This window comes from Dipodomys merriami, unplaced genomic scaffold (assembly GCF_024711535.1).
Source record: "Dipodomys merriami isolate MVZ:Mamm:240054 unplaced genomic scaffold, mDipMer1.0.p SCAF_5, whole genome shotgun sequence".
NCBI classification, from domain to species: Eukaryota; Metazoa; Chordata; class Mammalia; order Rodentia; family Heteromyidae; genus Dipodomys; species Dipodomys merriami.
Genome location: NW_027206068.1, coordinates 52,305,878 through 52,333,052, shown reverse-complemented (window position 1 = coordinate 52,333,052; position 27,175 = coordinate 52,305,878). Strand labels below are relative to the sequence as shown.

The 27,175-nt window shown below is 37.9% G+C and overlaps 1 protein-coding gene across 2 annotated transcripts in view; it reads left to right on the top strand.

Annotated features, from left to right (window-relative positions):
* The window catches only part of Cttnbp2 (cortactin binding protein 2), a 121,713-nt gene that overhangs the window by 32,253 nt on the left and 62,285 nt on the right, over positions 1-27,175 (top strand). For both annotated transcript variants that reach the window (XM_069996627.1, XM_069996628.1), the window contains exon 3: positions 12,270-12,494. In XM_069996627.1, coding sequence (XP_069852728.1) covers positions 12,270-12,494 — 225 coding nt within the window. The remainder of the gene's footprint in view (positions 1-12,269; positions 12,495-27,175) is intronic.

Below are 27,175 nucleotides of genomic sequence, written 5' to 3'. Positions count from 1 at the left end.
TGCTGCCATGTGTCACCTACGCAGAAGAGTGGCGTCATCTGCTCTGAGGCCACTGAGGCTTGCAGGCTCATGCTCTAATTTCAGCAAGAAAGTGGGTGGCATCGCTTGGAAGCAGGGAAACAGAACCTTACAGGAATAGACTTTAAAAATAAAGTTCAGGTTTTACTGCATTTAGAAACTGATCCCAGCTGGTCACAAGTCACATAGGAGAGACAGCAAATCGTTCCTATTTGTCTCAGTCTGAACTTCTCTGAAGGACATGTCACTCCTTTCCATCTCACCATGTGGAAGACATCTTTTCAGTATTTTATAATTTATTCCGAATTACTGACGATTTAAACGCTACTCCTTCCCATTCTGCCCACAGATACCCAGCAGCATAGGGAAGTCCAGGGATGCTGGTTGCTAGAAAAAAATGTCATGTGCATTGACATTGTTTGATGAATTTGCGTGAAATAAAGGGTGTCATCTATACTAAAAGTCCAGAAGAAATAGAACTAGTTGGGCATTTTCATCAGTGTAAACCAACACAAATGCATCTATGACAAATGATAGGTTCAGTTTCATTGAGTAATAATAATGACCCTATGCACTACATTTGATTATAAATCAAGCATTTTTCATAGTTGTTGCATCATATTCAATGAAAGAAGACAAAATTGAGTAATCTGAAATTGATTCCCTCCACCCCCCTTTTTTCAAATGACATCCAGCTGAAATTTGTATAATCCCTGAACAAAACCAGATCTCGGTAGCTTTTGTCCGGGTCCCTGTGCATCTATCTGACTTGGAGGTCACTGCGAGTGTCTTCCATGTGGCTTGCATGTCTTCCATGCATTTGCGGGACATGCATTCTCTTATCACATGCATACAGTGAAGCCACTTTAGAGGACTGTGCCTTCTGATGGGGACGCTTCATGAGGTATGTCCTTTATTGGCACTTTCTGGGGGTGGTGGGGTCCTGGTTTGTCTGTGCATAGCAGGAGGAATATGTTCTCTCAAGGTCTGGGGAACATGCAACAGTGGTAAAATTACTGGCAGGGTTTGAATACAGCCGTTGACATTCCTTTTCCCAGGATTGTTTTTGAAATGGGGTGAGTCATCTTCAACTGGTAGATGGTGAGGATGTTAACTTCCTCCTGCCTGTTTTCCCAGATGTGCATCGGTTCTTGTGATTGGTGAGGGACTCCTCAGTGGCACAGCTGATTCTGCAGGGACTTGGTAGTTGGCACAGCAAGGACAGAACTGACTCTTTCTTTCTCTCTTTAGATCCTGGGCGACGTTATTTTTAACCTCACCAGCTTATGTTTCCCGGAGCTATAAAAGGGATCATATTATAAATTTTTAGTAGAAACATCTGCCTACAGAAATTTTCTGTGATTTTATCCCCAGTAGCTAGGCTACTGCCTTTATTTCCAGTTTTTACTTAATTTTTTATTTAATGTGTTCATGTTAATATTCTCCCACATCCATTAATGTTTGCACATTTTCCTCTCAAATCCCAATAAGTAGCCATTTAGAGAACTATACTAAGCTATATTATTATGTCTGAAATCTGAAATAGGAGGTTACCTTAGATTCCCTTGAGGATTTCAATTTGCTGATTTGATTGGATACCTGCCAACATGTTCGTTTTAGGCATGATGTTTATTTTCTTTTTTTTTAAAAAATAAGTTTTTTATTATGAAAATATTGTACAGAGGGGTTACACTTACATGAGCAAGGTAACAAGTACATTTCTTTTTTTTATTTTTTTTTATTATGAAAATACCATACAGAGGAGTTACAATTACATGGGCAAGATAATGAGTACATTTCTTATCAAGCATTGTTGCCTCCTGCTTTGTTTCCCCTTCCCATCCCTTCCCATCTACGCCCCCTCCCCCCTACCCCCCCACAACCACCCTCCCCATCCCCCACCAAAGTTGTACAGTTGGTTTTTCGACATAACGATTTGTATAACTCATTGTTGCAATGGGTCCACCTGTATCCCTAGTTAAACGATTTGTTTTTTCCCTTCCCCTCTACAAATTTTATCAACATCAAATACAGTGAAAGCAGGGGTTATATCGTGGGGGAGGGACATACAAAGCAACAAAGAAATCATCTACATTTCTTACCCAGCATTGTTGCCTTCTTTGTTTTTCCCCTACCATCCCTTTGCTCCCACCTCCTCAACTACACCCTTAACCCCCCCCACCTAAATTGTAAAGTTCATTTTTCGACATAGCGTCTTGTACATCTCATTGTTGCAATACGTCGATTTGTATCCCTATTTAAACATTTTGTTTTTTCCTTTCTCCTCCCCAAATTATACCAATATCAAATACAGTGAAAACAGGGGTTATACTGTGGGGGAGGGACATACAAAGCAACAAAAAAAAAAATCACATGCATGGTACCTTATAAATACATTAGAAACAATAGCAAGGAAGATAAAACCACTTGTGTCCCTATCTTGGGGTTCATTTTGCTTAATGTCATCTTATCTAAGCTTTTCTGCATTTCCCAGACATATACTATTTATTACAAATAAGGGAAACCAGGGGACGTGTGTTTCTTTGGGCTTGGCTTACTTTACTTAATATAATTTTCTCCAAGTCTTTCCATTTCCTAACAAAAGGGGATGGAGGCATAGAATTCCATTGTGTATATATACCACATTTTCTTGATCCATTCATCTACTGAGGGGTATCTGGGTTGGTTCCATACCTTAACTATGGTAAATAATGCTGCAATAAACATAGTTGTGCTGGTAGCTTTAGTATGATCTTGTTTGTGATCATTTGGGTAAATGCCCAAAGTGGGATTGCTGGGTCATAGTGGAGCTTTATGTGGAGTCTTTTGAGGAACCTCCATACTACTTCCCAAAGTGGTTGAACAAGTTTACACTCCCACCAACAATGTAGTAGGGTTCTCTTCTGTCCACATCCCCTCCAGCATCTGTTGTTATTAGAGTTCTTGATTATAGCCATTCTAACTGGAGTGAGGTGGAATCTTTTCATGTTGTTTTGATTATTGTCTTTCTGAGTCATAATGTCCGAGGTGATAAAGACATCATTAAAATAGCCAAATCTAAAATGAAGTAAGCAACAAGTGAGTGGGCCAGGGGTCTGTTGGGAAAATTTCACAACAGGAATTTTGGTCCAGTAAACACCAGGGCAGATCTGTGGAATACACTGGAGAGTGCTTGATACATAGGTACTCAGTCTCTAAATTAAATGTAGTTATTGCTTCTTCTGATTACTTTGAACTATTGCTTCTTTTAAACTACTTTTTAGAAGACTTCTTTCCTCTTTTATTTTTTAATCAGAGGTGAATCAAAATTTAAGTCTGATCCTGCATATCAGTGGATCACATCTATAATCCTAGCTACTCAGGAGGCTATTTGGGAATTGAGGTTCAGAGTTAGTCTAGTTAGACACATCTATGAAACTCTTAGCTCCAATTAACTAGCAAAATGCCGGAAGTGTAGCTAGGCACCAGTGGATCACGCCTGTAATTCTAGCTGCTCAGGAGGCTGACATATGAGGATTGTCATTCAAAGCCAGGCTGTGCAAAAAAAATCCCCGTGAGATTCTTATCTCCAGTTAACCACTCAAAAATAGGAAATGGTAAATGGGCTGGGAAGGTGGCTCAGTGGTAGAGCGCTTGCCTTGCATGCTCGAGGCCCTGGGTTCGATTCCCCAGCACCACATAAGCAAAAAAAAAAAAAAAAAAAAAAAAAAAATAGGAAATGGTAAAGCGCTAGCCTTGAGCACAGAGAGGCTCAGGGACAGCTTCTAGGCCCTGAGTTCAAGCCCTGTAACCAACAAAAAAGGAAAGCCATAAGTGAAGACATGGATCAAGTGGTAGAACACCAACTTTCAGTGCAAAGGTGAGAATGTGAGGCAATGAGTTCAAACCCAGTACTACCTCCCTGCCCCCAATCAACAGATCTCATATTAATCTCTACAGGCTTCTTATAGATGTTCTATGTCATCTCTTTACAAAGACTATTATTTTTCTAGTTTATTAAATGTTATAGATTTTGGAAAGCCATAGAATACGATTGTTGCTCAGAAAATGGTATCCATTTACTCAGGATCAACAAATTGTAGAAAACTGAGCAGAGTATTAGTTAGAACATTCATAAATGAAAAGCTATTGTGTATTTTTTTTGCAGGAGACTAGAAATGATACTAACAAGCTCATCTTTAAATCAACCACAGGATCTGACAAACATACTCATTAATAAATGCAAGGGTATTCAAGTTAGTGACATAGCAGTATCTCCTTCCCTTCAATACGATGCTTTAGAACATATTGTGCCTTATGTTAGAATGGATTTTATGTATTCAGGAATGGCAGTGAGTTTCAAATCTTTGCATTTTTCTCTGCAATCTTTTCAAAACTCTCATTAGAAGATGTTTTAAAATATTTTTATGTGCACAGGCACATAAAATATTTGTGTATGCTCCTCTTAAGTCTTGGATTTGTTTCCATTTATTGATGTAGTGATTACATCTTACTTCATGAGAGCGAGAGAGAGACAGAGAGAGAGACAGAGATGGAGAGACAGAGACAGAGAGAGAGACAGAGAGAGAGATTTGGAAATGGAGAAGTTAGGCTGTGAATCAAGTGATAGAACTCCAGCCTTGACCTGGAGCCATACAGCACCTGACAGCTCCAAGGCAGAGTTCAAGCCCTAGTGCTGGCACCAAAACAAAACACAAAACAAAACTGTGTTATTGATTAATAAAGCATAGAGTTAAGTTGCTGGTGAGGGGGGTTGGGGGAGAGAGTTTCCATATCAGCATTTACATGTTGAACATACTGTTAGCTGAAATCCCGAGATGTTTTTCGTAATTGATTCTGTGGTTTTCCTAGAAGGGACTCATATCTGTTTCTCTAAATGACCATCTCATCAGATTAAACTCATTAATTTATCTGTCCCTTCTTCCCTGGTATGCTTGCATCTGGACAGTGACAGATGTGTTAGGCTGGCCAGAGATGAGGACAGGTTTTCTCATCCGTCTCCCTAGATGTGTGTTTATCAGTGATTTGTATAAAAAATAAAACCAGCTATATAGAGAGACAATTTTTATTTTGTGTGGATATGAAGAAGCTTGCAGCATCTGTTTAAGCCTACTTAAGTCATCTTAACATATGGTCAGAAATAGAGGCAGGACAGAGAGAAGACAAACTTCTTGAGAACATTGTGATGTTTGTCTTTCTCTTAAATGTTATTTCTTTGTACTTCTCTGTAAATTACATTTATTTTTGATGCCTTCTTCTATTCTTCGGAAGTGTTCTAAGATAGTTATCTTTCAGTACTCAGAAGTTTAGGCTTAAAGATTGCCTAGGCTGAGCAACCAGCTCCTGTTGATGTGAACTGGAACATTAATGGGGGATCTTTCTAAGCCTAAATTCTAAAATGTGAATCAAAAAAGTGGCTATTGCTGGGCGCTGGTGGCTCAGCCTATAATCCTAGCTACTCAGGAGCCTGAGATCTGAGAATCACAGTTCAAAGCCATCCTGGGCAGGAAAGTCTGTGGGACTCTTACCTCCAATAAACCACCAGAAAACCAGACGTGGCACTGTGGCTTGTCAGGCAAAATGAATAAAAAAGAACCTAACAGTAAATAAACCCTCAGTGAAAGATGTCTCCTGTTAATAGTTTTTTATTGTTGCAAAAATCATTTGGTTTTTTATAAGATAAATTGATCTTACATGTTTGTGATTAGGTTTTAAAACTGATTTTATTTTTTACAATTTAAAAACAACTCATATTGCAAGTTTTAGTCTCTTTGAGGAATACTACATGTGTTTCAGTCAGTCAGTTTTCCTTTCCTGTAATATAATACCTGATATAATTCATACAAAAGAGGAAAAGTACTTATTTTGGCTTACATTTTTGGAGGTTTCACTTTTTGTTCAGGTGGACCTCTTGCTTTTAGGCCTTTTTTGTATGGATAAGAAAGTTTCCATCATTGTGAGAGTGTGAGGCATAGCAAACCATTCAGCTCATGCTGGGAACCAAGAGACAGAGAGAATGAAGTAGAGAAGAACTGAGGACCGACAATGTCATTCAATGGCAGCCCTCAAGGACCTCTAAGCTAATCACGAAGCCTTACTTCTTAAAAGTTCCTACAACTGGGCTGGGAAGGTGGCTCAGTGGTAGAGTGCTTGCCCTGCCTGCATAAGGCCTGGGTTCAATTCCTCATTACCACATAAGCAGAAAAAGCAGCACGTGGTGCTGTAGCTCCAGTGGTAGAGTGCTTAGCCTTGAGCTGAAGAGCTGAGGGACAGCACCCAGGCCCAGAGATTAGGCCCCATGACCGACAAAAGAAAAATAAAGTTCCTACAACTTCCCAATAGAGCCAAGCTGGTGATCAAGCCTTTTAATATATGAGACTTATAGAATATACCAGATAGAAGCGACAACAACATGTAATAGAAAGATAAGATATTGAAATGAATCCTCTTTAATTCAATATTACTTCAGCTGACGGTTCTGAACAATGAAAGGTAAAGAAGGAAATCTTTGTATGTTAAATCATCTAGTAATAATGACAGTATTTTTACTTCTTGCTTGTGGCTTTCTCAAGAAGATTTTTATAAGTTTCAGATTCTGATAGAAGTGTATTTTCATAAAACAGTGTGACTAGGCTTGAGCATTCTTTGAAGAGTCTGTTTTTATAATTGTAGTTATTCTGTGTCTTCTTAGTGACTCATTTCCCTGAAATGCATTTCATTTTCAAGTAATCCTAATGCACAAACCAAGAAATTATCTGCACCTTCAGCTCTTGCTTATTTTTTCTGGAAAAAGATTTTAACCTAGCAGGATAAACATTTCAAATCATTTTTGTCACATTGTTTCCTTATATATTAAAGTATTTATACCTGCCATTATTATCATTATTATTATTGATGTTGGGGCAATACTGGGGTTTGAACTCAGGGCACTTCCTCTGTCATTTCTGCGGTGTAAGGCTGTCTATTATATACAGTCTACATTGAGAGTTCAAAAACCAGTCACTACAAAGAGCGAACTGCTATCTTTATTTTATTTTATTTTTTGCCAGTCCTGGATCTTGAACTCAGGGGCCTGAGCACCGTCCCTGAGGTTCTTTTGCTCAAGGCTAACACTCTACCACTTAAACCACAATGCCACTTCTGGCTTTTTCTGTTTATGTGGTATTGAGGAATTGATCTTAAAGCTTCATGCATGCAAGGCAAGCACTCTAGCACTAAGCCACATCCCGAGCCCCCCAACTGCTGTCTTAGGTGGTCTTTCTAATGCTGTTTTCACTGGGCTTTAGATGGGAGAATTAAGTTCTTTCTAGGGTCCTCTTGTCTTGGGCAATGTGTGATCTAACTCTCAGCTACCATTTTCCTTTGAATTAGAATTAGTTTGGATATGAAGCACTCCCTCTCCCAAGCTCATATATTAAAGGGTTGTTTCCTGGATGTTGTCACTGTTTTGGGAGATTCTGAAAACTTGAGGAGATGAGAAGTAGCTAGATGAGGTAGGTTACTGAAAGAATGTTGTTGAGGTCTAGGCCTTCTATCTCTATCTCTGTGCTTTCTTTCTACCATGGGGTTATTAGCAGCCTCTGTCACATGGTCAGCTGCTATGATTTTCTGCTCATCATGAACTCAAGACCAATGCAGTCATGGATTGATTATAACTGAAACTTCTGAGGTCTTGAGTCAAAATAAATCTTTCCTTCTTTATCAACTATTTTGTCACAGCAGCAACAACAAAAAACTGATTGACAAAGAAAATTGATAACAGAACTGCAAATATTACTGTGACTCCATGACCGTGTGGTTCCAAAGCCTTTGTTTGGTAGGATGATTTGTGAAATATTTGGAGAAACAGGTTAGAAAACAATGCTTTAAGAGAGTTTAGGCTGTTTAAGTCAGGGCTCAGAAGATCAGAATGCCAGCAGAAATGTAGAGTGATAGACAGGACTCATTACTTTCAGATTGTAAGAAAGACCCTACTGGGAATTGGACTAGAGGTCATTTAAATTACATGCTATCAGAGTATTTGTCTGAATATTGTCCTTGCCCAGAGACTTTGTGAAAGCCCGAGTTTAAAGGCAATGGAATAATTGATCTGGCAGAGGACGTTTTAAAACAACCTGGCTTTTGAAATACTTCCAGTTTGGTCAAACAAGCCAGTATTAAGTTGATACCAAAGAAAAACAAATTGTTTCCTGAAAAGAGAGGGCCATTATAAAGAAACCAATTACTTTGTATCGTGATAATAAGAGAGATACCTTAAAGACAGCTCAGGAATTGTCTAACATGCACCATCCCCCAAATCACAGACTCAAGGCATAGAAGAAGAAACACATCTCAAAGACTTGAGAAGAAAGCTCCTCCTGTGTACACATCTTGTACAGTTTCTCCTAAGAAATTTTTTCTTCAGGATTCCTTTTACCTTGCTCAGCAGTCTAGGCACTAAGAAGCAAGCAGGACTCTGCTATGGCTAGATTTGGCAGCACACCATTGCATTTCTTTATGTCTGAATAAAGACATATCTATATGTGTGTATGTACATTTTCTTCATTTTTAAGGGATACCTTAATTGATTGTCATGGATGTGAATATTTAAAGTCAGTAACTTTAAAATAAAGCCAAACACAACAAAAATATAGAAAACTATTTCAAAGTGGTAAAAAAGAAAGGAGAGGCTGTTAATATTTTCAAACTATGAAGTCTACTGGGAAAAATTGGAAATGACTTCATGATAATTGCATTTACTTGTTACATTGTGTAAAAATTTTATGTCATTCATTGAATATTCACTCAATCTTAAGGTAATTAGGTGTTAACAAATGGTGTTACAGGTAAGGTACAACATAAAATAGGCTGAATGGGTGAGTAGATATCCAGTAACAAAAGCGAGTTGTTAAAATTTAGCTTCAGAAGGGAACTTATAATAGAGAAACATCAAATAGAGAAATGAAGATCAAGATGCAAATTTTCAGAAGAAACACTTGAAACCTAATTTTGGCCTTTAAACCTTTTACTGATACTAAGAACACAAAGTAATGTTGTTGTTGATTTAAAGGGGAGGTTTTAATCAGAATGCTTCCCTGCAGAGGATTGTGCTCTGTGCTTGCCCCATTCAGATATGTCTCTCTTCTTACCAAGGGCTGTAAGAGACAATTTTATGTCACTGGTTTCTCCTGCAGATCTTGTTTTGCTAAAGGGAGGGAGGAGGAGCTAAACAAGTAGCCATTCTGTGGATGTGAATTTCAGAAGGAAATCAATAACATTGGTCATCATGTGAAGATTACTACCTTTTGTTGCATAAAGATTCATGAATGTTTCCTGTTGATTAAGTTGGGCCATGGGCATCAAACTATGGGAATGAGATTCATTCTGGCCCAGTTGAGGAGAACAATCTGGAGAAAACATTGCACCTCAGCAAATGAAAGCTGGATTTCAAATGCAACACAAAAGGCATATGCTATGCTGCCTTCACGGACCTGCATCCTGTGCCTTTGCAAAACGTTTCAGTTAGAACCTCATCCCCCCCCCCCCCACACACACCTGCTTAAACATTGTGCTGTGGTCATCTTGAAATTCTCAATAAATTTTAAACAGGTTCCATTTTACACTGGGCCCTGCAGATTGGGTCATCTGTTTGAAATTTACAATGCATGTCAAGAAAACAAAGATCAAAGGAGTTCACAATTAGAATAAGGTAGTCCATCAAAGAGTCATCAAACACTTTATGAAACAAGAGAATGTTTTTAATACAGATTTCTTATGCTCAGGTGGTAAAGATGACCAGCCACGTAAACCAGAAGATGGGACATGCTTTCCTCCTTCATTTCTATCATTACCAATCTCGAGTGCCTCCTAACCCATTAAAATATCCTTGAAGGAAGGGAGATGGCATTCATAAATGGAGAGAGATTGTTATACCTATTCCATTCCCAAGGAGTAGACATTGCTTGCAACAGACACTTGGAAGGATAGGAATCTCTTACAGATACTCAGATAACCAAACTGAGATGTGACTGTAGACTTAATGTAATGGCTTGAATATTATATTTTCCCCAGAGTCTCATTTTTTGAATGTTTGAGCTGTAGCTGGTGATACATTCTGGGGAATTCTGGAAGCTTTTAGGTGATGAGACTGAGCTGGAGGAAATGGGTCACAGGGAAAGGGTCTTTTGAAAGTCTATTACCCCTGGCCTCTTCCTGTTCTGCTTTATGCTTCCTGCTTCCTGGCTGCCATGAGATAGATAGCATCTGTTGCATGTTCTTCCACCATAACATTCATCTTGTATAAATGGGACCAATCCACCATCCTGAGCTCAATAAATCCTTCCTACTCAAAGTTGTCCCTGTCAGGTATTGGGTCACAGTGATGAAAAAGTAGGTAATTAACTAACTTTGGGTTATTATGTAGTGATTATAAAATTATAAGGCCACCAAGGTTTTCATCCTGGAATGGAGGAAGAGCTAAATGAATACATATTAAGGGAAAAAGTGCAGTACGAAATAGAAGTGCTTTTGGAATTGCATCTCTCCAATGATATTAACTCAATGCATTGGTTATATAATTGAATTTGAACAATCTAGAAACACTGGATGCTTTTAACTCATTAACTCATCTTAAATTTAAAATGATTTTCTGAAAGCTAGTGTTGTGAATTTTGACTTTTTGTACATGTTATTTCTTAATCTAATTTGGTAATAGGAAAAAAAAATTCTATTTTCCCCATTGGTCACAGTACTTGTTTGCATCTGGTTGTTGGCTTGCTGGCATTGTTCTAAAAATGGAAAAATTTAGCTGCTCAATGCTGATGCCTTAAAGTGAGGAATGATACGTAATATTTCTGTAGAAAACACGTTTAATGCTTGGAGCAATTAACCTTCATTTATTCTGACTTAATTTTTCCAATGGCAGCAGCATTAAATTTTTTTCCTTTAGTGGATATTCCAGCATGACCTGAATTAGGAAAATGTTGCTCACTTTCAATATATTTCTACTGTTATTTTCCATTTTATGCTAAGACCATTGGAGGCTAATTATAGAAAATTATATTTAGTGATCATCACATGTGTGTGAAATTAACTTGGTCACTGATGGACTGATATTTAAAGTGAGGTTGCAATCTATCCTGGGATTTTGTGAACTATATCTTAATTCCCTTTAACAGTGAGGAAATGCATTTTCTTAAGTTTCTGAATGGTTTTTATTTGGAAAATCTTTGTAAAATATGAATATTGTGATTTTCTTATGTTACAAAATTTCACAGTTTTTAATTTTTTTCCATGAAATGTTGTTACAATATCTACCTGGATAGAAAAAAAAACTTGAAGGTGATTTATCTGATTATTATTATCTGATTATTATTTAAAATATAACTTACCATTAAAGAGATTTTATTTTTGTACTTTTCTTAAAATTAGGATGTCAGTATTGCTAAGGTTACTTTGTTAAAATAATTTAAAATTATTTTAGTTTCACAAATTAATGAGGTATACAGTGTAATGTGTATATAGTGTGTATTGACCACAACTTTTATCTTAAGTTAGTAAAGATGGTACTAAAATTCAGATTCTTGTGGGAGTGGAGCATCATTTGTATTTGCATCATTTTTAATATAAAAGGTAATTTTCTTTCCATCCTGTGACAACACTCCCTGAGATAATTAGCTTAAAAGAGGAGATGATACTTTAGCTCAAATTTCAGAAATATTATTACTCTGTGACTATTTGGCTTTATTACTTTGGGAGTGTGGCAGCACAGAACAGTATGGTGTAGTTGTAGAGGGCTTCTCACCTCTACCCATCGATAAGCAGGGCCGGGAAGCAAAGGGAGAAGTTGTGGGAGAGGATGGGATGACATATCCCATCCTTAATATCCCTTTCACAGGCATGCTCTCTCAGTAACCTGACTCACTTCCACGAGCCCACCTCCTAAAGATCCTACCACTTCCTAATAACCCAAAGGGCTGGGGACTAAGCCTTTAACACATGAGCCTTAGGGAAAAATTTCCATTCAAGACCCAAACTATAGCAGAAAGAATTTAAAAGTGGACTAAATGACCTGCTACCCTCATCAGGGATTGAGGGGAATGTACAATGACATTTGGCTCACCACCGGATATTGTAAGCCATTACTCACAACACTCGTGAATTCCATTTGGAAAAGTAATTTTAAAACTGTTTTGTTAAAATAAATACCTTTCCATATATCTTCATTAGTTTAATACTTTCCTCTGCTTTTGTTTCCTCTGCTTTTGTTGTAGGCTCGCAGGAAGGAGGTATTTATCCAGGAACGATATGGGAGATTTAATCTAAATGACCCATTCTTGGCACTCCAGAGAGACTATGAAGCCAGTTCCAGTGACAAAGAAAAGAAGCCAGTTTGTACCAACCCCCTGTCCATTCTTGAAGCAGTCATGGCCCACTGCAGAAAAATGCAAGAAAGGATGTCTGCACAGCTGGCTGCTGCAGAGAGCAGACAAAAGAAGGTACTGATGCTTCAAGTCCTTTTCCCTTTGATAGAATGTAGAAGGGACCAGGTCTTAGAGGTGCTTACTCTTTGTTAAATGATAACTTCTTATGAAGGATTAGGATAGGTTTCTAGGAGGATAAAATGCTAAAATGGTTCTGGTGTCCCTTTGAAAATTTTAACTTAGTGTTTAAGATGTAAAATAACACTAAATCATCAAGTATGACAAATATTATGCTTTCATAATGGTTTATTTGAAACTGTCTTTAAAATATAGATTATTTTTTTTGCCAGGCACTGATGGCTCACACCTGTAATCCTAGCCTAGATCTCAGGATCTGAGGATTGTGGTTGAAAGCCAGCCTGGGCAGAAAAGTCCATGTGACTCTTATCTCTAATTAACCACCAGAAAACCACTTCTGGCACTGTGGATCAAGTGGTAGAGTGCTCACCTTGAGCTTACAGGGACAGCACCAAGGCCCACAGTTCAAGCCCCATGACCAACCAAAAAATAAAATAAAATAAGTACATAGATGTTGTGTGAAGGGGTATAGGCAGTGGAAGACTTCTTTCTAGTAAAAACAAAAACAAAAAAACAGAAACAAAATAAAAAACCAGTCATGCTTCCTTCACAGTGGGTCAACACAGCGATACAGCCACGACTCTGATTATATGGGAGTATCCTTTAATTTAGTTTAACCAGCATCTATCTACTAAATATTTCTTTGCAACCAGGTATGTTTGATGTGCTCTTGTAATCCTATCTGCTTGGGAGGCTAAGGAAGAAGGATCATCATTTTGAACCTACCCTAGAAAAGATAGGGAGATTCCACCTCAAAAACAAAAGAAAGCTAGGGGCAGGATCAAGCAGTAGAACACCTTCAAAGCAAGAACAAGGCCCTAAGTTCAAACATCAATAAAGCCAAATAAAGAACACATTGCAAAATATCTCTGCAATTATTTTTTTATTATTCGATAATTTTTTCATGATTTCTTTGTAAGATGAAAATGGCATGGAGAGAATAGAGGGAAGGTTTACTGGGTAGGTCTTGTGTCACGGTGATCTCTTTTTCAAGCCCTGAATAATAGCAAACTTTCTGCTGGGATGTGCTGCTTGGACTCCCACATCTGCTGACATGTGTTCTTTTAAACCAACCTCCAACCTCTCCTCCCATTCCCACCAACACACTGGCATTTCTTACATTTGAGTAGATGCTTCAAAAAGGACCAAGTTTGATGAAACTTCAGCTGGGCACTGGTAGCTCACACTTATAATAATCCTCACAACTCAGGAGGCTGAGATCTAAGGATTGAGTTTCAAGGACAGTCAGGACAGGAAAGTCCATGAGACTCTTTAACTTCAGTTAATTGCCAAAAATCAAACCAAAAACTGTAGGAGGACCCATGGCTCCCAGTAGTAGAGTGCTAGCCTTGAATAAAAAGTCAGATCAGGGACAGTGTCTAGGCCCTGAGTTCAAGTCCCATGACTGACACCCCCCAAAAAAAAGATTTTCAATTTTGTCTTTCTAATACATTGCCTTTACTAGAAAAGAAAGGGTGGAAGCAGAGAAGGTATTGCTATCTGGTATGAGTAGATTTTAAATGATAGGTTTCTCCATCATTATTGAGCCATGCGTTAAAGTGTTTCTTCTATTTATCCTTTTAAGGGAATTCTCACATTTAACATCTAGAAAATTAACCTGAACGTTGCACCATACTATAAATGTTTATGATAGTGACACTTAGTGTGTGTCTTTTCCTTGTAATTATGTCTTTTAATAACATATAAATGCAAATGTACTGCTGTAGGTGTTGAATACATTTTTCTCAGTCTGTTACATGGGAGAAAATTAAAGTGCTAGGAGTAATAGTAAAGCAGAATAGAATTTGCCTTCATGGGCATGGGCCAAAATTCTGTTTTACTCCAATTCTAAAAGCCCTACAGACAACCACTAGAGTTTCTGGACCCTACAAACCACAAACTTCCCACAAACCACATAAGCAAGGGCCGGTGTATTTCAGCTGATGTCACTGAGACTCATTTGTATGTCTTGGATGGAATATATGTCAATTATGTTCTTTGTGTCAAATGGGATAGATCATAATAGATTATTTCTGCTGGATTTTATACTACATTATCAAATATCAAGAGGACATTTTGTTTTAATTTATTCTATGAAAATATGTACTTTTCTCAGTTTTATTTCACTTTTGCATTTTATTTATCATTTCTCTCTTAGGAGAAAATAAGGAAGCCGTTTCTAGCTGAATCAAAGATTTTATTATCTAGCAGACTTTTAAAATCAACTTACATCCTGTCTATTTTTGAATGACTGGGTCATTTCCAACCTGGCTGGGAATGAAAGGAAATTGTTTGTGTCCTATGGTCCCTGAGAGGCTAACATGGGTCAGCCTCCTTGTGTAACAGGGATACAGGGAACCTTTTATGTCTGGATTCCTTGGCTGGATAGCTTCAGTGAAGGGTAGCTTTCATAGACAGTTCTGCTTTTCTATCCATAAAGAGTATTCCAGCAGATTACAGAGTGTGAGCAGAGTTTCCGCTTCTAGTCTTACCTTGTATCTCACAAAACCAGAAACCTGAAAGCCATCTTTTTGCCAGCAAAATTATCTGTCCCCCATATTACTGAAAGTGAATACTTTCATCAAATGTCTTCCCTTTCAGGTTCAAAAATCTAGAAAAAAGTAAGAGAAAAATATATCCATTATTTTAAACAAGTCCAATTTCCTTAAAACACTGCCAGAGTAAATGTCTGGGAAAGCGAAGGCCCCATTATCTCCAATTCCAGTGTGCATGGTCTGTCACTGGCATACCTCATCGGTAATTCTATGACATTTGGCCTGAACGCTGCTGTGGTTGGGCTCCAAGCTAGGAGGAGAGGCTCTGTGCCCATTCATGTGTTGGTTCCTGCTGAGACTACTAATAGGAGGGTTAACTGTTTGGCAATTTGTGTGCCAGAGAAATTTGGGCAAGAGTCAATTTGGCAAATAGGCTGAGCCTGTAAAACCACGTTGAATAAGCTAATGAGTAGTCATCATGGGGAACTTAGCCTCTGGTCTTCTATTCTTTGTTTTGAGCCAGAAACCTAGGGTAGAAAAATTTATTTTTTGCACCATGCCTTAATAGAGCATGTATTGGAAAACTGTGGAGGAAATATATGTATTTCCAAACATGTTATTCATACTGAGTAACCATCATTTCTCACCCTAGAATAAGAAATTGGAATAGAGCTCTTAAAAAGAAATCAAAATACTATCTAGGAAAATTAGAAGAAAAGTGTTTCTTTCCATCAGGAAAAAGATTTCATTAAGATTGCTGTGTTTTATTACTTTGAGTAGCAGCTTGGCATAATTTAGTTGGTTACATAGCATTAGCTGTCTCCAACAGGATTCTTCATTTTATACATGTGAAGCCAATATTGATTGATTTAGGCAGAAAGGGCATTTATAGACAGGCTTACAGAAATGTTAGCCATTTTTCAGTACTGCTCAGCCTGGTTGGAACACACAGAGATCAGCTCTTACCAGCCAGTACCACAGATAAATGTTCTCTATGAAGCTACTCTGCCCTAATTTCTGCTTCTGTTGATAAAAGCTGGAAGCTGTGGCTTACCCCTCTGCTGTGCTGAAGCCAGGCAACACCTGATCATCATTTGCTTATTGTTCCAAGTATGCTGTTCAGCCCTATTTCTTGCATCACAAGTTTCTTATTGGAAGCTCAAGACAGGTGCAGGTGATGGACCCAACTTATGCCCTGCATCTTCTCCCTAGTAACTATTGTAGAGTCTTTGCTTATGTAGCGTAGAATTTTTTAAGTTCGAGTTTCTAGAAAAGGAGTTTCTAGTGTTAGATAGTCAAAGAAGTGGGTTTTTTAAAAAAAAGAGCAAGCTGGGAATATGGCTTAGTGGTAGAGTGCTTGACTAGCATGCATGAAGCCCTGGGTATGATTCTTCAGTACCAAATAGAGAAGAAGCTGAAGTGACACTGTGGTAGAGTGTTAGCTTTGAGCAAAAGAAGCTCAGGGACAGTGCCCAGCCTCTGGTTCAAGCCCAGGACTGGCCAAAAAAAAAAGTTTTTTTGGGGGGGGGGATCCGGTCGTAGGGCCTGAACTCTGGGCCTGGGTGCTGTCCCTCAGCTCTTCAGCTCAAGGCTAGCGCTCTACCACTTGAGCCACAGCGCCACTTCCGGCTTTTTTCTTTTTGCTTATGTGGTGCTGAGGAATCCAACCCAGGGCCTCAGGCATGCAAGGCAAGCACTCTACCACTGAGCCACCTTCCCAGCCCCAAGTCAATTGTCTTGTATGCTTTATTTCATGCACTTTTTTTTCTGTTGTAAATAATTGTACTTATTTTTCCTTTATGTTTGATGTTGTTTTAATTCTTTATGAAATGGTTACCTTACCATTTATAAATTTCCTTTAAATTTTTAAATTGCTTTCTTGAATTTCATCCAATAATATGATATAATATTTTTAGGAAGAGTATTTAGCATGCTTGGAACATGAATGATCATTTTGGCTGATTCATGTGTATCAAAATGCATGTTCATTCCTCAGAACCAAGAAAGCAAGTATTAAGGAACCTTGAACCATACGTCTGTAGCTTCAGCTGAGATGTTTAGGATAGAGCCATTTGCCTCATCCAAATAGATAAGAACCTGGTAAACCTGGCTTTCAGGCCTTGACTTCCCTTTTGATATTCTGGGTTAAAAGGAAGGAGCAGACAGGGATGCAGAGACCGAATTGCTAACTGGTTACTACAGACCTTGTGCTATAGAAAAAAATTAAAAAGAGCTTATTGTTATCTATTTGAGTGAACAAGTGGATAGAGGTAGCAAAGGTAAGATGGTAATGGTGCCATGAGGATTAGAAGATTTGGACCAGTAACATGGAATGTAATGAAATTTAATGGGAGACTTAGGGTAAAACAAACAGTCTCCACCTTTTCATATTTTAAATGACCATAATTACTTTCCTCTCAGTTTTCTGCTTGGACTTAGAACTGATTGCCTTTGCATGGCCAATGAGCTCCCACCTACATATTCTTTTCCCTTTCATTCTGTGAAAGTGATTGTTCAGTGCCTTTTCTTTCATGGCTCAGTCTCTGCTGCTATTCTGGGAGCCACCACTTACTTCCTCACTACTGGGGAAGCTGTGTTAGTTCCCCCATGTTCTTCCACACGATCTAGTGCAGTTTTCCAAAGGATTTAGTGATATATTACCCATTATAAAACTTCTTCTCAGCCATCTCTGAAAGTGAATATCAGTCAGTAGGTGATATAAATTAAACAATAGTGTGACCACAGCAACTAGAACCTAGAAATTTATGTGTAGTTGGGTTCCCCATTAATATGGTATATGGTCCTGATGTCTTATCATTTCTATAAAAGTTTGTATTGTATAAGAAGCCAATAAATGGAGTCCACGGATTTTTGTATTCTTAGGACCATCTAATGTGATTCCTTGTACAGAATGGGCAATTGAAAGGACACGTTTTCTGCAAAGGTTATTTAAAATAACAACTGGTTTTTAAAAGCTCCTTATAATATGTGTTTAAGAAAGTTAAAAGTATGGGAAAATTGTATAGTATATCAAAAATTGTAAATGCTATATCTGGTATCTAGAACCTGATATTACAAAGTTCCGTGTATTTGCCCTTCTCTCCTTTTGGGGTTATCATTTTAAAAATGCAGCACCTCATATCTTGAAACATTTTAATCCTTATATTATCTTTCCCTTTGCACATATTTTTCTCCCATTTTTAAGTCAGCTTTGAGCCAAAATTAAAGTCAGCTTTGACCCAAAATTAGACTATCTAAATTCATATTCATTATATAGATAATGTTAACTTAAAAAAGTGCCTATTTTATTCGGAGCTACAATTCTTTTAAATCATTTCTATACCTAGAGATGAATAGTCCTGCATTTGAAGCCACACCCACAGATCTAATAGCTTAGTACTCTTAAGTCATGGAGTTACTGGTAAATTGCATTTCTTAGCATTGTCATGATTGTTCAGCTGCTTGGACATCAGGTAACTACCATTCAAAACATTAAAGAAACTGTCCTGGACACTCCCTCCCACTTCACCAATTTTCCCTCACTATTCAAAAATTGAAAACTCTCATCTTTTTCAGACCATAAGGCAGACATTTCTGCTTCTATAAATACTAAATCACTGAAATTTTAAGGTTTATAGACTACATTGTGTTGGACAGTGGAATAATACAATTTATTCTAAACCTGTGATTGTACTTGAAACACCTCCTTTGCATTTCCCCATTTGTGCCACTCACTAGTGGAAATAAATTGTATTATACCATGATCTACTGTTTTAATAACTGTTAAATATGCACATTTTTGTGTAACTATTTTTGGGTGTATGTATTGTATATACATATGACTGTATGTGTGTATAGATGGATGGGTGTAACTCATAACTGTACATTTCCTTCAGAAAAAAAAGAGGCAGGGTGCTGATGGCTTAAACCTGTAATCCTAGCTACTTAGGAAGCTGAGACCTGAAGGATCACTATTCAAGCAAGTCCAGGCATTAGTAAGTCTTGAGACTCCATCTCCAGTTAACTAGCAAAGTGCTAGATTGGAGGTGTGGTACAGCACCAGCTCTGTCTCCTAACCCTGAGTTCAAATGTTATCACATGCTCCCTGTGAGCATGCGCGCACGCGCACACACACACACACACACACACACACACACATACACACACACACACACACACACACACACACACACAAACTTGTAATAAAATATATGAACATTTCTAATATTTAGGTCATTCAAATTTAAATAAGTGACCATTATCACTATGTGGTGATTCACAACAATTCTTTTATTTTTATTGTGAACATACTGTACAGAGGGGTTACAATTACATGGGCAAGATAATGAGTACATTTCTTATCAAGCATTGCAGCCTCCTCCTTTGTTTACCCTTCACATCCCTTCCCTGCCTCTCCCCACTCCCCCCCCACAATCCTCCCCCCCACCACCAAAGTTGTAAAGTTCGTTTTCGATATGACAACTTGTACTTCTAATTGTTGCAACGGGTCCACCTGTATCCTTAAACGACTTGTTTTTCCTCTTCTCCACAAATTATACCGACATCAAATATAGTGAAAGCAGGGGTTATACTGTGGGGGAGGGACATACAAAGCAATAAATAATCTTATAAAAACGTTAGAAAAATGCATGAAAGATAAAAAACATTTAAATACATATCTAAGGGTTCATTTTCCTAACATCACATTATCTGACCTTTTCTGCTTGACTCATACATATACTAGATATTGCAAATAAGGGAAACCAGGGGATGTATGTTTCTTTGGGCTTGGCTTACTTCACTTAATATTCTTATTAACTTATTGAAAATATCAGAAGGAGGCTACTTTGTTGATTATAAGAAAAAAATCAATATAGGACAGAATTAAAGACTTCTGGTAGAGACAAGATGGAAGGAAGCTGTATGTGGCTGAATCCTGAAATCTTAATTAAGAGACTCCTGTGAGATGTAATGTGATAATGGAAAACTTGTTTAGCATATGTTGTGCCCTCTTGAGTCAACTCATTTAATCCTTAGAAGATTATCTACTAGCTATCATTATTACTTTATGTTAGACACAATGAACAAAATGAGGCCAAAGAGAATCTACAAACACTTCTTCCTGACTTGAATTCAAGCACTCTCTTCAGTGTCCACATACTTAACTGCTGTGCTGTGGGTCTCAAGGCCTTGAGGGTTTGTAATTACGTTCTGCACATGATTCAGTCTAATTAACCTGACTTCCTCCTTACTGGTAGTTCTATGACATATTTTAATTGTTGAACTGTGCTTCAATGTAAGTCTCTTTTAAAACTCCATCATCCATAGGGTATCTTCTCTAAATCATTGTCTGTAAATGTATTTTCAGAGAAAAAAGATAATGTGCACAGTCACATTTTTCCCCCTTTGAATTTTTTAATTATTTATTTTTTTGTGAACATACTGTACAGAGGGGTTACAATTACATAGGCAGGATAATGCATACATTTCTTATCAAGCATTGTAGCCTCCTCCTTTGTTTATCCTTCACATCCCTTCCCAGTCTCCCCCCTCCCCCACCAACGTTGTAAAGCTCCTTTTCGACATGACAACTTGTACTTCTCATTGTTGCAACAGGTCCACCTGTATCCTTAAACGACTTGTTTTTCCCCATCTCCTCCACAAGTTATACTGTGGGGGAGGGACATACAAAGCAACAAAGAGATAATCTTATAAATGCTTTAGAAACACATGCATGAAAGAAAAAAACATTAAAATACATATCTAAGGGTTCATTTTCCTAACATCACATTATCTGACCTTTACGCTTGACTCATACATATACTAGATATTGCAAATAAGGGAAACCATGGGATCTATGTTTCTTTGGGCCTGGCTTACTTCACTTAATATAATTTTTTCCAAGTCTTTCTATTTCCTAACAAATGGGGCAATGTCATTCTTTCTGATGGAGGCATAGAATTCCATTGTGTATATATACCACATTTTCTTGATCCATTCATCTACTGAGGGGCATCTGGGTTGGTTCCATATCTTAGCTATCGTAAATAATGCTGCAATAATCATAGTTGTGCTGGTAGCTTTAGTGTGGTCTTGTTTTTAAACCTTTGGGTAAATGCCCAAAAGTGGGATTGCTGGGTCATAGGGGAGCTCTATGTGAAGTCTTTTGAGGAACCTCCATACTGCTTTCCAAAGCGGTTGAACAAGTTTACATTCCCACCAACAATGAAGTAAGGTTCCCTTCTGTCCACATCCCCTCCAGCATCTGTTGTTGTTAGAGTTCTTGATTTTTGCCATTCTAACTGGAGTGAGGTGGTATCTCAATGTTGTTTTGATTTGCATTTCTTTTATGGCTAGGGATGTTGAGCATTTCTTCATGTGTCTATTGGCCATCCTTCTTTCTTCTTCAGTCTTTCTCTTTAAGTCTTTAGCCCACTTATTTATTGGGCAGTTGTTTCTTTGAGGATTTGTTGTTGGGGGATTTAATTTTTTGAGTTCCAAGTATATTTTAGATATGAGACCCTTGTCTATTGTATGGCTAGTGAAGATCTTCTCCCAATCCGTGGGCTTTCTATTGATTTTGCTAGCTATGTCCTTTGGCATACAGAAGCTCTACAACTTCATGCAATCCCATTTGTCCAACCTTTCTTTGATTTGTTGTGTTTCTGGGTCTCTATTCAGAAAATTTCGGCCTGAGCCAAGGAGACCTAGGGTTTCTCCTATTCCATCCTGTAATGTTTTCAGAGTGTCTGCTTTGACTTTGAGGTCGTTGATCCATTTGGAATTGATTCTGGTGCAGGGTGATAGATAAGGATCTAGCTTTAGTTTTCTACAAGTAGTTAACCAATTTTGCCAGCACCATTTACTGAAGAGGCTGTCTTTCTTCCATTCTATTGTTTTAGCTCCCTTATCGAAGATTAGATGACACAGTCACATTTTTTAATTTAAATTTTATTGTGAAGATGATTACAGAGGGGTTACAATTACCTAAGTAAGGTAATGAGTATATTTCTTTTTGAATAGTGTTACTCCTTCCCTCATTTTCTCTCATTTCCCCCTGCCTCGGATCCCCTACCCTCCAAGTTGTATAGTTCAGTGTATAGTGAGTGTCACTATTGAATTAGTTCATCTTTTGTCCTACTGTTTCTGTGATTCCCCTTCTCTTCCTCACAGCAGATAAACTTATATACAAGACAAGAGGTACAAAAATCAAAAACAGTGACAATAGGGAATAAACCAAAGGAAAAAAACAAAGAAGAAAAGAAATAACTGCAACAGCACAATTTAAAAGAAGCTCTTGTTTCCATTTCTTGGAGGTCATTTCGATAACCATCATTGTATATGGTCCTATGTACATAGCTCTTGAGCCATTATTATCTCTGCTAAGAATATCCTCCTATTTTCCTCTCCATGTGATGACTTAGAGAACTGTTTAATTAATCATGTAAGAGTAATTATTTGTCTTTTACTATCCATTGGATTAGCTTGTAGATTTATAGACATATTCTAGTTAGATGAGGGAAACCATGCAGCTTCTGTTTCTTGGGTCTGGATTACTTTGCTTAATACAATTTTTTTCCAAGTCTTTCTATTTCCTTACAAAGAGGGCAGTGTCATTCTTTCTGATGGAAGCATGGAGTTCCATTGGACAATCACATTTTTAAATAACGTAACTATCTATTATACTGTAAAATAAAAAACAGCACTGTGTACTTTTTATCTGCCAGAGGACCAAATTGCAACCAATTAGTTTAATGATCTTAATTTGCTTTATTTTCACTTTTAGAATTGGACAACATTTTATTCCGTAAAATAGAATACATGTTCTGATATGCTAGACAGAAGAGGTTAGTTTTGTAGAACACCAAGTATCCATTTCAAAGTTCCTTTCCTTTAAAGGTGAGCACTAGACCAGAGACAGAACAATGGGGAAATAACTGATTAGCTAATATCCTGTTATTTCCAGTTATTTCTTTTGTACAAGGATTAAAGCAGGAGGAACTTTTTTTTTATCACACCAATGCATATCAACTGTTCGGGAAATTTATCATTTACTTTTCTAATCAAGATATATCATAACTCATTTCATTTCTCCTTGGTGATGTAGAATTCTACTTTGAGTGATTTCATTTTAGTACAGGAGCCTAGCTTCAGATACTGACCTCCTGTAATTTTTATTCAGCATATGCATGCTATGCTTAATAATACAAGAAAATCATCTAGCACCAATCTTTAGAGCAATTAGCTTACCAAAGTTATATAACTAAGAAATCTGGATCAAAGTTACTGCAGTATCACTTAGTATCTTTTTGTAAATTTAAAAAACAAATGATTTAAATTGTTCTTATAAAGGTGCTGTGCCGAGGGGTCACAGTTACATAAGTCCGGTAATGACTACATTTCTTTTTGGACAGAATCATACCTTCCCTCTCTCAGTTATTCCCTCCCATTCTCACCCACAAACTTTATAGTTCATTTTCAGTATAGTGTCTAGTGAGTAACCACTGCTGCATTTGTTCACACTTTGTCTATCCATTTCTGTGCCCTCCCTTATCACTTAGTCTCTAAAACATATACACACAAGAAAAGCAGGAAAGCATATTTCTGTACTAATTGGTCACAATTTATAGAGAAGAGATTTTCAAGTTTATAAAGAGCAACATAATAATTGATAGAGCCAGGGAAGTGATGAATGTATTTGTAGAAGGAAAGTTCACTGTTGAACAGATGGAACGTGTTCTCTCAAATGAGTGATGAAGTCTGTGAAGTGAGATGGAGAGTCCATTGAGTGAAGTGGGTGAAGTTTGAGGACAAATATCAAAGGTTGGGACATCTCTACAGTAAGTGATAGAGGAAACTACACAAAGGGATATAGAGAGATTGATGGCCAGTACTTATAGCTCAATTGAGTTTGGCGCCATGTGGCTGTAGGAACACTGTGTGTAGAGTTTCTTCTTTGTTCTGTGATCTATGGGAGGATTAAAAAGACATGTTTTGGTTTGAGATTTATAAGGTGTGAGTGAAGGAAGAAGAAATATTGCAAAGGAATTGTGGGTATGTTTATACTAGTAGGTTTTCTGTATATGAGTTGCCCTCTATTCGGACCTCTTAATTAAAATTCAGTTCTGAAGTCTAAGATGAATGTTATTTCAGAAATAAAATGTGGTGACCCATAATGAAAAAATTCCATAGGTATGATTATAACATTAAACCTTTGCTTCAAGATGAAGTACAATTGAACCCTGAGCAATTGCCATGATTTGGACACTCATTAGCTGCGTGGTCCTGGAAGTCACAAGTAGCCTTTTCAGGGATGGCAAATAAAAAGATCTCTCTCACTTTCTCACCCTTGTCATGCTACATAAGGCCTGAGAAATCATTTTGTACATTACAGAACAGACACATACACTGTTTGTCAGCTACCTGACCTATCTGCCTGTAGGGGTAATCTTATATGGCTTGTGAGTGTTGTAAATATCTAAACGGTCCTTGGCAGAAAGATGGGTCCCTAATCATATCTGTATAGTTACTTTGCAAGATATGGATAGCTCTTAAAAATTCACAGCCTGTGTCCTTTCCACATTCAAAATTAAATTAGAATATTCTTATTTTAACAATAAGCTGGCCATGCTGGATGCTAATGGCTCATACCTGTAATCTTACTCCTTAAGTCTGAGATCTGAGGATCACAGCTCAAAGCCAGTCAGTCAGTCTGGGCAGTCAAATTTGTGTGACTCTTTTTTTAGTACATTTTTTTAATCAAAAAAATGCTGTACAGAGGGGTTTTAGTTACATGAGCAAGGTAATGAGTGCATTTCCTATTGAGCATTGTTGCCTCCTCCTTTGTTTCCCCCCTACCATCCCTTCCCTCCCACCTCCACAACCCCCCCCCAGGTTGTAGTTCATTTTCAACATAGTCTCATTCATCTCATTTTTACAATGGGTCAGCCTGTATCCTTATTTAAGCATTTTATTTTTTCCCTTCCCCTCCCTGAATTAGAGGAGTGTATATACAGGATGCAAGGCATCAACATCAAATACAGTGAAAACAGGGGTTTTTGACACTCTTATCTCCAGTTCACCACCAGAAGTGGAACTGTGGCTCAAAGGGTAGAGCAATGACCTTGAGCAAAAAAAAATAATCTCAAGCCCTGACTTCAAGCCCAGGACCAGCACGCGCGCGCACACACACACACACACACACACACACACACACATAATTTTTTAAAATAACTATGACATGCATATCTATATGTGTATATCTATCTATCTATCTATCTATCTATCTATCTATCTATCTATCTATCTATCTATCTATCTATCTATCTATCTATCGATCTATGCATATATGTGTTATATACACAGGTACAAGAAGGCACTGCAGGGGAATACCCTAGGTTCTTGTGTTTGTTCTAAGGGTATGTTGTCATTTAGTGCACTGTTAGCCAAAATGAAGTCAAATTTTCTGAGGCAACTATATGAATAAAATATTCACATAAAATTTAGTGTATTGCAATCCTGCTATCCTTTACATGTTACCAGATTACGTGTAAAGTCATCCCCAATTTTATCCAGTGAAATAGAGGGTGACATTATTCTTGAGGAATTATCTATATTCCTAATCATCTGTTTGAGAACCATCCCCCAGTATTCAGCAGCTGCTTTTGAAAGCAAGAATCATCACAACCGAAATAGTAGCTCTGAAGATGGGCAGTGAGACACTTCCCCTGTGGTCTCATGACACTGTGAAGGGGATGGAGTAGTGGATTTCCACACAGGGCAATGGACAGCAACACAGATTCACAATCGATGAGCATAAGAATGTCTCCCTCCACGGTGTCTTGTGTCTAGAAACTGACCTAATTAAGCACTATCTGTCCTGAGAATTTTCCAGTAAGTTTATGAAAACTGGTGATAAGTTAGATGAATGTTTTGATTTTTCAATGAATGGAAAGTTATGCTTATCTTCTATATAGTCTAGCAAATATGTGGTAACATTGTGTTTGACAAAAGAAGATACATACTTTCAAATATACTTTGTTAAAAAATGCTCTCATGTGAGTGGCTTGAAGAACAGTATTGACTTACCTCCATGAAGATTTGATACAGACCTATAATTTATAAAATATGCAATATGAATTACATTGATACCCAGTAAAATAAAGCACTTTCTATGTTTTTAATGGACAGCCAGAGGGATGTTTCTTTAGTTGGACAGATGAGGTGTGTTGAGCAGCCCAACAACTGGATTCCCCCTCAAGATGTGTCCTTTGCCCTTCATGACAGACATTCTCCTGAAGATGAGTGAGAATCTTGTAGGTTACAATAGACCAGAATAAAGATGCTCTTGTACCCAGAAATCCTTCCATGTTTGTAATGTTTTTTTTTCCTGTAGTGCAATGTTTATTTGTCTTTTCCTCCCTCCCTCTCTCCCTTCTACATTGCTCCTTCTTTCCTCCTCTCCCTCTATGCCTCTCTCCATTCCAGTGTGCTAGTCATTGTGGTAGGCCTGGGAAATGTAGCAAACAAGTCATAGTCCCTACCCTCATAAAGACACAATCTAGTAGGGGGGCAGGAAGGTTGTAAACAGACGGGATCATTACAAGGGAGAAAGGCGACTGTTCTTTCCAACAAGGTGAAAGTAACAGTTGATCAGAGCTCTGAAGAAGAGAATGGATCCAGCTTCTCTTCTTGTGCTGTTGGGTTATTTTGTGCATATTATAAAAACTCACCTATAAGCTTGGTAGGGGTAGAGGGACGGCTCAGTGTTAGAATGCCTGCTACCATGAGCTGAGCCCTGGGTTAAGCCCCCTTTCTGAAGTTCTCTCTGTAGCTCTCTCAGATATAGAAAAAATTCTTTTTTTATAAACCACCAATTCCAGGGACCCATGGCATGGTGAACAATGGGTACCTTTTTGCAAAGGAAAAAAAGTAGATACTGCCCGACGTATAGGCAGTTTTGTGACGGAAGGATTTTTTTGCCTCCACATATCCTCCTGTTGGTCATTCATGTGCAGGCTCCCCCTGCTTAGTGCCAGTGTGCCTCCTAAAGGTGTGCAGTGGAATTCCAAGGCAGACAGGACAACAAGGTCAAAGACCCTAGGCAGGACTGTGTTCAAGAAA